This window comes from Schistosoma mansoni, chromosome 2 (assembly GCF_000237925.1).
Source record: "Schistosoma mansoni strain Puerto Rico chromosome 2, complete genome".
NCBI classification, from domain to species: domain Eukaryota; kingdom Metazoa; phylum Platyhelminthes; class Trematoda; order Strigeidida; family Schistosomatidae; genus Schistosoma; species Schistosoma mansoni.
Window position 1 is genome coordinate 8425804 of NC_031496.1, and position 11966 is coordinate 8437769.

Consider the following 11966-nt stretch of genomic DNA (forward strand, 5'->3'; position numbering starts at 1 on the left):
TATACTTTTTTACTGTGAGAAAAGATGAATTTCTTCGAAGATCTTTAGGTTTTAGAGGATCTTGAATGTTAAAAAGAAAATGTTTTGATATGAGTAGATAGGGTACACTGACATATTATCTTTTCAAGTGGTTCCACTAAAAAAACAATTATTCTTGGAACTTGAAAATAATTTCAAGAATCTAGTGATCATTCAAGGGTTCATGGTTAGTTATTTGGCTTTAGTGTAAGAATATCAAATGATGTTACAGATTAAAAAATGTAACGAATAAAAAAAGGGGAATTCATTATTTTAGTCAATAAAGTATAACAGTACTGAATGTTTGTTAGTGGAATAATGTAGTCATCATAGTTCTGAAATACAATGAATTATAACAAAACAGCCCAGAGAAAATATTCTCAAACACGTGTTTGATTAACTCCACCCTGGAGTCCTTCTAGTAGAACTTCTGTCCTAACGTACAAACAAAGCAGGAACACATCATATAGGTTAAAGTCACAAATAAGCTTCGCATATTACTTATGTAGTGTAGTCTACTTATATCCATATAAGTAGTGTATGGTGATGGTCAAACATAGAATGTATTTTGGCAGAACATCGATAAGGAAAGAACGGAAATGAAGCGCAGTCGGTACGAAAATACATGGACAATGAAATCAGAGAAGACGGACTGAGATTTGCAGAAGAAACAGTTAAGATTGAGATAACTGATTGTTATTTTGCAAATTAACTGTTCACTTTATGGTTATCAGAATTCAGTGAGATAGTCTGTAAGTTGTGCTTAAAAACATTCCATTGTCCCTACTTGTGCTTTGTTCACTACACTTACACTAACACTTGCTACATCTTGGATTCAGTTTATTGAACACAACCCTTCGAAATACAGTATAAGTCATTTCAGTTAAAAACTTGCACTCAAAAAGTTTGCATCCTACTAAATGAAATAAATTCTATAATGATGTGTGAAAAACAACTTTCATCAATCTACATATTGCCAAATGTAGACTAAATTATGAGTTGTGTACCAATAATGGTGATATCGTTCAGAAGGACGATGAAAGCTCCATGACCAAACCACTTAGCTCAGAGAACAAAACTCTGTCAAAATCATCCACCCGAGCTATAAATCTTCTCCACCATCTCAATAAAGAGTAGAATTGAGTGCTAAGCGTTCAATGAAGAACAAATCACATTACAAATAAAACAATATGAACACAGTTAATGATTAGGTTACAGTTTTGAAACTTATCAGTCAGGTATGCGTAACCAAGATATCTGCTCTGAAAAACATTGTTAACTATGACTAATAAACTGCATGGATTGGTTTTATATACTTACCTTGATCTGTTAGTAATGCTTGAAATGTACGTATTCATCAATATTAATAAGTGAATTGACATGTGAGACATTAGAAATTCATGCTCACTGTAGTTTACCTTCTAATTCTCATATACAGTTTTTCTAACTTAAAAACTGAGATCTGTTTTCCATAAATTTACTCATTCAGTAGAAATAAACACTCCCACTTTATTCTCTAAATTGCTTAATATACAAACAATATCTTAATACCGATGCTGTTAGAAGAATTTTCGAAAAGTTTACCAATTTCACTGTTATCGCTAGGCTATAAATTGTTTTATTTATTCCGTCTACTTACAAATTGAAAGTAGTTCATCCTGTTTAGATAAAGCTGGATCAGTGTGTGAATTGGTTGCTTATAATCACATTAGATTCATTCAATGCATTTAACATTTCCATCAATACTTTGGTCAAAAAACATTAATTTGTCACTACAAGTTATCACAGAAGATAACTTCTCATTAGATGTACAGTAAACTAGGTTGTACCCAGCCGGATAACTATTTCAAACGCAATATGTGTGTTGAAAACTTGGGGATGGATCGTATAGCCCAACAAATTATCTATCACCTTCGTTGAAAAACGAACTGATCTCAGACAGCTAAATAAAGTTAGGGATTTCCGGGAAGCTATTTCGTCTTGATATGGAGCTCCAAACCAGAGAGCACATATGATTCATGAGAGGGTAGAACCAAAGATATTTAGCTCTAGCATGCGTTTACTTTACCTTCAGAACCCCAACTTGGCCTCACATAGTATACATATGTATGAAGTCGATCAAACACTGATGTTGTTTCCTTGTTTTGTGTATTTGTCTAACTAAGACTAGTCCGTGACATAAAGCATGAAAATCCACTAATCTATACAAACATCTGTATGAATGGAAACTGTCTGTTGTCCATACGACTCTCTTAATTCAAAAACTGTGGTTACTACTTTTATAAATTGGTAGATTATCTAAATCACATAAACAAATAAACTTTCCTTTGTGTTTCATTGTTAAAAATATCTAAACTTATCAGCTAGATAAATATATGCCAAGATATGTAACTTATTAATTGATTGTGTTCTTGTTAGATAGCGTTAATTGTTTATCTTCAAGGTCTTATGGACTTGTAGTGACCTACTTTTATGACGAGATCGCGATCGGTATATTGGAAACAATTATTATTATAACCAATTGTATTAGTGATTGTTTCACTGTACTTGTTTGTTTAAGTGTACCAAAGACACATTTCTTTCCGTTGCCTGTGACCTTGAGCGAACTTGCTTACACTCGGCAGTTCCACCAGTAAACTTTGGCACGTCTCGGTATTCTTTCGATACTACGAGATCGCCAACAAATATATCTTATTGCGACCATCAACAGCCTTCTGTTTTTAGGCCTACCAAGGGATCCAAGTGGATATCTGGCACGTAATCTTATTGTAGTGGTAATCATAGTCAATCGCGAGTCGACGCCAACTATAAACTAATTTGAAGGAATTGTCATTCAGTGTAGAATTCGAGTTACAATGTTTCTTGATAGCTTATGTTGAAGTTTATCTGATCAATGGGTGTTATGTTTTGTTTATAAACTCATACTATAGTGGTTTCACATATTTTCACATAATTATTTTCTGTAGTGTTATACACTAAATTTAGAAAAGAATATTTCTCATAGTTTCATAAATCAAGTGGAGTGTAATTGACAGTCAGTGTATTCTATCTAGTTAGATAATGGAGAACAGCGTAAGGTCACAGACGAAAGGTATGGTAGAAAAATAATTTTTGCCGTTTTCGCGCACATCAAAACAATATTTCTCAGCTTCATGCTGAAATTTCTCTATTTTGTTTATTTCTGAGCATTTTGAACAGTTTTAGCTGATGCTTTATGGCAAATAATCGTCCTCTATTTAAGAATTCATCTTCTATTTGTGAGATGGTTACATCAGCTTTCATCTTGTCTTTCAAGTCAAGCAAACATGGTATTATTATAATTTAACTGCTAAACAGGTTCACGCTGACTTATTTTTAGAATTTGAACTGAATTATTGGTCTTGGATGTTTAACAAGCATTAAATATTCGATGTCACTCGAGATAATAATAATGATATCTTCTAATCATTCATAAAATGACAAACTTTCACTAAAGTACAACTGGAGTATGTTTGTACTATCAAGTTTTAATCTATTATTCAGATCAGAATCGGATCATCAACAAACTCAATTGGAGCTGGTTCGCTTACACAGAAAAGATGTAGTTTAGAATGCTTTTATAATTATTTAGTTAACAATAGCAGACTTTGGTAATAAACATTCATGTTTATTAAGCACCACAAAAACTCGGGAATTTTATATGGTTTTAGTCGCAGCTGATCGTATTTGCCATTAACAATCGAGGTAAGTGGCTTAAACCTGCAGTTTATCAACACTATTGAGAATTACAATGAAAGTTTCTGTAAATGAAGGGTTTTTTACATCAAAAATCATCGTATAAACTAAGGTATACATTTTGAAAGTTGTCTTCTTCAGTAAGTTATGCCGGTAAAAAACCGAGTGGATAACGCGATGGCGTTTGAAGTGAAAGGTACTGGGTTCGAGTCCCAGAGTGAACATCAACTCTGAGATGCAGGTATATCCAGCTGACGAGTCCCAAATAGGACGAAACGCGCGTCTAGCTGGATTCCACTGCTAGCCACTATCCATCTTTGCTTAAAAATCCCTTTAGTTTATCAGGGCTGGCGATTAAATGGAACCCCTCGATAAGAGTGACCACATAGCTCTAGTTTTGGCTTTCCATATGGATGTCAACAACGAAATGTCAGCTAAAGTCAGAACAAATCTTTGGAAAGGAAAGATGCAAGAAAATATGGTTCACAGCTTGAAAATGATCTTCAGAACTTATGTAAACGGTCTAGGATTTTTCAGTAGTCAATAGATGCTTCAAAATGCATTATGTTTCATACTTGTTACCAAGTTACATATACATAGACGGTGAATATCATTGAGCTATCTGTTGTACAGCTTTAAGCTATGTCGATGCTAAAACCTTTTTAATTGTATATATGACGTTCGTTCGTCCTAAACTGGAGTGAGCTGTTGGAAGAAGTCCAAAGAAGTGATTCTCGGAATCTCAAAGCTGCCATATGCTGAGAGACTGGCATAACTAAATCAATTTCCTTTATCATAGAGAAAGATCAGAGGTGACTTGATCATAATTCTTCAAGTTACTTAATCATAAATTTGCTTTCATCATGCTCTTATTTACCTTTCAAAACAGAGAACTTACGAGGACACTTTGAAAAAGTTCACAAGCCCAGAATAAATTACTTGTCAACTGTCCATCGGTTTTCACATCGAATCCTCAATGAGTAGACCTCGTCACCTTGACAAATGCATGGTTTTCCATTTACTGACACATGAGAAAGAAAGTTTGAGATAGACCACCAATGCAAATATCATGATTTAAAACAGACGGCCTATATCAGCTTCAAGTTCAGCTGAGATCTTCTAGTGACCAAATGTTGACCAAAAAACATAAAAGATGCTTACTGTAAATAGGATATATTGGAGAGCAATGTACAAATGGACGACGACAAATTTACCAGTTATCGCATGTATGTTTCTTTATACCTATATTTAAATGTGTATTCACTGCTATCAGTCACTTGATTTTATAAACATGAAATCAACAAAGTGCTTAGATACACGTAATGTTATTGTCACACACCCGTCAACATTCTTCGATTAATAATCTACTCTACATGAAACTCGTGTACCCACGTACGGAGAGCGAAACCGGTCTACTTTTCCGTATCGCTGCAATTACGATGACATTTAAAACGCATGTTATCTACACGGAGAAGTTTCGTTACACATTATAATAGGTAACTAAGAACAATGAAAATAAATAAGTCTATTTATTTAAATACAATATAATAATGTAATAATAATATGATAATAAAACAATATAAATGGCATCAAATGTTAGCTTGGGAAATTACTAATTAAAATTTTCAGTACTGTATATGTGATCGCTCAAGTGTACAAAGGATGAAGAAGTAGTAAATTGTTGTTCGTGAATTAATGAAATGCATTTATTATTTATCACTTGCTGATAATAACTGGTGACTATCAATTCAAAAGCCGGTGAGTGAGTATCACCAAATCTGTTGAGAATTCGCCATTGGAATTGTCGCTGATATCGAACATCTTGGACATACTTATGTTTCATATGTAGGAAGACGCCGTTGTATTAGTGATAGAGGATAGAGAAGAATGAATACGTAGGCCATATGTAAGCTGAAAAATATAGTTTAATTGAAGTGACTTTGAGCAAAGTAGTTTAATTTGTAAAATTTATTAGTCACACTGCTGGGTAATCCCTCACTAGGATAAAACAATTTCCCCGTCCTGCCTAGTTTTCAACAATACCCAAAGTGAGGTAATCTATGATGGAAAAAACCTGTAGATTTCGAATTATCCTTAGGTTTTCCAATGTTCTATCAATTTATTAATGTACAAAATGCTAACACGTTATGTTTACTATGACATTTCCATATTCCTCACGAAACAAACAGCTTTCCAAGGTTATCTAATCTCAGATAGTTACTTTCAAATGTATTATGAAAAACAACTGTATAGTATGATCCCAAAGAACAGCTCAATAAGTCACTAAACACTCACTATCTAGAAAAACATCAGATATCATTTATACCATCATTTTCCTGTGTCTATAAAACAATTCCCACATCGAAAGCTGAAAGTATACTAACTCAGTTATTCAATACAACAAACAGGTTGTCCACTTCCACTTCCATACCATTTGAAGGACAATAAGAAAACTAGAAAAGTAGTGAGAATAACTCATTTACTGATAAAAAACGAATGCAGAGAATAAAATAAGGCACATAACAATGAATGAACAGTTCAACTGAATGAATTCGTGTTTATTCTTTCAGTGTCATCTTGTCGAATAGATATTGACCAAGTCCACTTCCAACTCGATTTGTCTCTGTCACATAGTCAGCAAATTGTTTGATTGCATCTTCTTGTTCATGCAAATACTGACTCTCAATGAAATCGGTTAGTGCTGGATCATTGTTCTTTGCAGCTATTTCATGAAGTTTCAATAATGACTATAATGGAAATAAACAAGTGAATTAGAATTCAGTAAGTGAATATAGGATAGGTAACTTTTCTAAGTAATATTGAAATCGTGAAGACGTGTATGTATTTCAGTAGTTTCAGCTGTTATAGAGGAAACAAATTGACAGTTACTTAGTGGAATTGCAGTTCATTTTCCTTGTATAGTAGGAGTCAATAGAGTATTATTCAAGATGAAATACGAATTGTGTCAAATTAAACATTCATCTGGAACTTTTAATTATGACAATAGATACTATTGAATTCCATGTTCATAATAAAGCAATTAATATCAAGACTGTGAGAAAGTTGTCTTGATGACATTGGTTTTCTTTTATATGGTGGTTGATGTGTGAGTGGGACAATAATTTATTAACGACCTTTGATCGACGCTAAGGTGAACTTGAGAATGTCCTCATGATAACTAGAACTAAATGAGGTTTAAAACTAATGTGAGGAATTAAATTATAATTTACACTTGATGGTTAGGGTTAGGAACTAGATTTAGAGTTTTCACCACCAACTGGAATCAGTTAAAATGCCAGGAAACTATTTAACCAAATGTATGAATGAATTTCGCGCCCAAATCTAAGACCTTTCATCTTATATACGATTGATTCGTCCACAAATTATACTCTCGCCGATCTGTGTGATATTACCTGGAAACTGCACTCAGTTTCTTCTCGAATTCAGTCATTAAAAGGGCATCCATACTTGTGAGAAACAAGATATCACGAAGTACTACTCACATAATGAAAGGCTTAGGTTGATTGGAATCATTTGAATTTATTATCAGTTCTGTGAAGTTCGTATAAATAGGCGATAATTATGATCTTTAAATATCGAATTCTATGAATAGTTTTCTCTACCTTGATTCAACAATAAAAGAAGATTGACTTTACTGATAATTTTTCCAAAATTATTTGACCTGTTACAGTGAGGGATGAAAAGCATTCTCCATTGTGTCCTAAATATTAATGAGCAATATGCTGATTGAGTTTCATGTAAAATACATCAGACTGGTTGTAACGAAATGTGAACTGAAATGAGGTTTAGTACTACCATGTTTGATCTATGATATTTTCGACAGTCAGTCAGTGATGATTTAGTTATAAATAGATAATGATTCAGTATACGACTTACGTCATTCACTGCCTTCTCCATTGACAATGCAGTGTTCATCGCATCTACCAAATCACTGAATTCTACCTTAGTCGGACACTTGATATCACTGTACTGAACACGACCACCACGTTTGTTCTGATATTTCGCCAAATTCTCTGCATGTTCACGTTCCTCATGTGAAGCTTTTCGAAAGAATTCAGCTGCTTTCGGAAATGATACATCATCTCGATCGAAGTAAGTGAAGAATGCCATATAATCGTAAGCAGCTTGTAGTTCCATGTTGATTTGTTTATTGATGGCATCTTCACATTCTTTGGCGAAATTCTGTCTAGCTCTCGATTCGGTGAATATATGTTTGGAAACTGTCTTGTTCATTGTGTTAGATTCGATGTAGAAATGATCGGTTGAATGATTTATCGAATGATACAGTGATATGTATCTGTTTCATTTTTATACTAGTGAATCAAACAGACACGTGCCACGAAATGAACGAAAGTCGAGTGACAGGGTATTTGGAAATGACGCACGATGTTGGTTGTTTACATTTGAATTGACTGACTATCCTAATCACATAATTCTACATAGTGACTTTGCGTATAAATAATTTTGTGATTATTTGATTGGTGAATGATACATTAGAAATGTTGTTTGATTGTTTCACATATTTTCATAATTTTTGTTTTATTTTTTGATTGGTTTTTTCATTTGAGAGTCGATATTTCATACATTTTCATGATTAATTTTTGAATAAGTTATGTCAGATTTTCGATGTGTGTGATGAATACGGAAATTCATTTGTGAAGTTTGCAGCACTTGTTTTCAAGGTGCAGGTTTTGAAATGGTGATATTGTTGGTCTATTTTATTTGTGTTTTTGATAATCTACTGAAAATTTTATTGAAATCTCTGCATCTTATTTTTGTATTCATTAAATCAGAAGGGATTTTGTGGAAATTTCAGTATTTTCATAGTTGAAAGCCCGAGTCAATTGAAGCTAGGCCGCCAAGGAAAACTTGGAAGCACTAAGCGGCCGTTTCGTCGTAATTCCTGGAGTTCTAATGAGAAGCAGTGACCAGTTAAGTTCAAACCACGTCTGTTGTGAGATAGGAACTCACTGAAGACAATTGGTGAACGGTTGCTCAAACTTCGTGGATTGATTGATGTTAGACATTAACACCATCGCATACCGGCTCAGTGGTCGATCGGTTAGGTGCTCTGGCGCGAGACCGGTAGGTCCTCAGTTCGAATCTCGCGAAGCGAGGTCGTGGATGCGCACTGCTGAGGAGTCCTACAATGGCACGAAACGGCCGTCCAGTGCTTCCAGGTTTTCCATGGATGTCTAGCTTCAATTGACTAATGCTTTCAACTAAGAAAATTCATTAAATCAATATTTCAGAAGTCTCGTTCCAAAGAACCCTTTCTTTTTGACTTATTGTAGTTTATTTAATTGATTATTTATTGTTAGATAACCGTCATACTATTTAATATTTATCATGTCTAGTTTTGTCTACAGAGAAGTTGATTCTTTTTCATCCGAGTTTATTGAATACTATTACGCGTGATATCATGTTCGTTGCTTAGGTTAATTCATCAGTTATTCAAGAAATTTCTAAAAAAGCTCACTCATGATCCTTATATCATTCAAAAATATTTAAATGATTCGTTTTGATTTATATTTATCAAATGTTATTGGTGGTTTATGTATTTCTGTTTGCTACTTATATCTGTCGTCATAAGTAGTATGTAACACCTATCGGAAGTAGAAGATCTGGCAGCAGAAACCGGAGAAGATTGAGTGAACACGAACAGAAGGGAAAATAGAAAGCTATTGTGAACTTGAAGAATCCTATCTAGTGTGAAAGACAAGTGTTTGTATCTGCAAATGAAATATTCAGTATACGGTTCTTATATTTTTCCAAGATACCCAATAGTGCTACACTGAAACGGATTGGTTGTCCCCACTTTTTGATTTCAAGATGCAATATTCAAGCACTTTTACTTTTATAATCAATATATCACATTCTGTCAGTTGCTATGTTTTGCTTTTAGAAATTAGTTTGATTTCACAGACCGATATTCAGTAGTCTAACACTGTCTAACATAGTAAATTACAGAAATCTATTTTAAAATATTCCCATGTATATTGCAAATTATATGCTTAAACTTATGTAAATTTATCAATAAACTTTCGAAATCTTTATTTTCAAGACTGTCTTTTACAATGAGTCATAATATAATCTAGTTTGAATTATTTAATTTTCTACAATAAATAAAAATTGTAAAGAAAATATTTTAAGAATGTCAATGTTGTCGAAATGAATAACATCCTAAGCGCTCAATATTGATATTGATAGTTTGTTTAAACGGACAATGCTCAGTGAAGGTCATCGGTCAAGCATCATGGATATATCATTGTTCAGTCCGACGAAAGACTTTTTCTCCGTCATATAGTCAGTTTAAATATCTCGAAATTTTCAGTCTCTAACTACCTTCAAATGTAATGTTTTCATTTCTTCATTTTTTGGGGGAACATCATTTGTAGGGTTTCCTAAAACTAGCTCTATCCAACTCTATAGTATTCAAAGTATTTTTTTAATGCAAATTGAATTTCTCTGAACAGCATTGAATCAATGTTTATTCTGATCAATTTTCTATGTGTTCAAAATGATTGATTCTTATTTCTACGAGGTAACATAATTTATTTAATATGATGGATTTTAATACATTCTAACGCACTAATTTTGGGGTAAATAAGATCCAGCTGAGTAACAATCCAGAAAGAATAATTAAAAAGAATAAAAGAGAGCATGAGTTGATTTTTATAAAGATTGATTCTTCAGTATTTCACTATAATCTGATTTCTTGAGTCGATTTAAAAGAAACTGACCATTTGTCTCATCGACTTTTGATTTTAAGCTATCACGATTGCTTCTTCACATTAATAGAATCGGATTTAATTATCATCTGAATTATACATAAATTGTTATCAAATAAACTGGATACTAAATTCAACCATTTAAAATATTAGTTCAAAAAACATTTTTATAGTTGGAATCATGAGTCAATTGAAGCTCAGTGGTTCTGGAGGTTAAGTGCTCGCGCGTAAGACTGATAAGTCCTGGGTTCGAATCTCGCAAGGCGGGATCGTGGACAAAACGGCTGTTCAGTGCTTCCAGGTTTTCCATCGTGGTACAGCTTCAATTGACTCATGATTTTAACTATAAAATTATTAAGATCTCCACAAGACCACCTTCTGATCAAATTATATTGTTAGGATCAATAAGAAGTTTTTTCAAAAAGAATTTCTTCACCTAATATTTAGCACGTTTTTTTTCCATATTAATGAGCCTTTGTATAACAAAGATAGATAAAATGTTACAGTAAAATGCCTCATGAACATAGTTATTACGGTAGTTGATCAGACCATACAAATATCAAATTTTTTTAAATTAAGGTAATGAATATGCATAAAAGGTGGTCAAAACAGTCTAAAACCTTAAAAATGTTATCAAGATTGATTCTTGTTCTGTAAGATCTGAACATTATATCCCTCGTTAAACTTCGGAAAAACTATTTACATATCTAATGTCAAGACATAAAGATAGCTAGTTCCCTGCTTCTTATGTGGTAAACTATGTTTGATTTCAATTGACATCTTTTACGACTATAAAGTAGCATAGCTTCTATGAATAAGTCTCATAGGCTTCATATATATCTCCAAGTAATCCCTGAGTTTTCCCACTTTTGATTTATACTTAATGTTAATCGGAACGATAAAACGGAATCCCTAAAGTAACATAACTCTGTGATTCGCTTTGTTTTTATGTTAGATATTTGCATATCCTGCTTATACAAGATATTTCGAATTACACTTTGTGCTTAGAATTGGTCTACATTAAACATCATGAGAAAGAACTTGATGTGTCTTTTAGTCGGTGGTTGTTCAAACAGAAAATAAATGGAATGCGAATGAAGGTGGAATTTTGTAAACTTTAGTTTATTCAATACTCATGCAATCATACGATTATAATGTGACTTAATCTCATCGTTAATTCATTAAAATGGACAATGTTTTCATTTGTAAATATTAAAATTTCTTCAAAAAAAGAAAAAGACAGTAATTGTAAGCAAAGATGGATAGTGGCTAACAATGGAATCCAGGATGCACGTTTCGTCCTATTCGAGACTTGTCAGCTAGATGTACCTGCATCTCAGAGTCGATGTTCACTCTGGGACTCGAACCCAGTAACTTTATCTTCAAACGCCATCGTGTTATCCACTCAGCTACTGAGTCCTGATAGCCATTCGCTTGTGCAATGGGGTGAAGTTTAAATTTACTTAGTAGCCTTATTTCACA

At 33.3% G+C, this 11966-nt stretch overlaps 1 protein-coding gene across 1 annotated transcript; it reads right to left on the reverse strand.

Moving 5' to 3' along the window:
- Nucleotides 1–6194: 6194 nt before the first annotated feature.
- On the reverse strand, nucleotides 6195–8167 carry Smp_047660 (putative ferritin). Its single transcript, XM_018795562.1, has 2 exons — nucleotides 7630–8167; nucleotides 6195–6479 (listed from the first exon to the last, which is right to left on the reverse strand). The coding sequence occupies exons 1-2, from the start codon at nucleotides 7984–7986 to the stop codon at nucleotides 6291–6293; spliced, it is 546 nt and encodes a 181-aa protein (XP_018649863.1). The 5' UTR covers nucleotides 7987–8167; the 3' UTR covers nucleotides 6195–6290.
- Between the last annotated feature and the right edge of the window lie 3799 nt (nucleotides 8168–11966).

What these genes read in the sequence shown, in the direction of transcription:
- Smp_047660 (XM_018795562.1), bottom strand. Translation starts at nt 7,986, where the DNA reads ATGAACAAGACAGTTTCCAAACATATATTCACCGAATCGAGAGCTAGA. An exon ending in TGGAGAAGGCAGTGAATGAC is followed by an intron (nt 6,480 to 7,629) that starts GTAAGTCGTATA and finishes TTTCCATTATAG; the next exon opens with TCATTATTGAAACTTCATGA.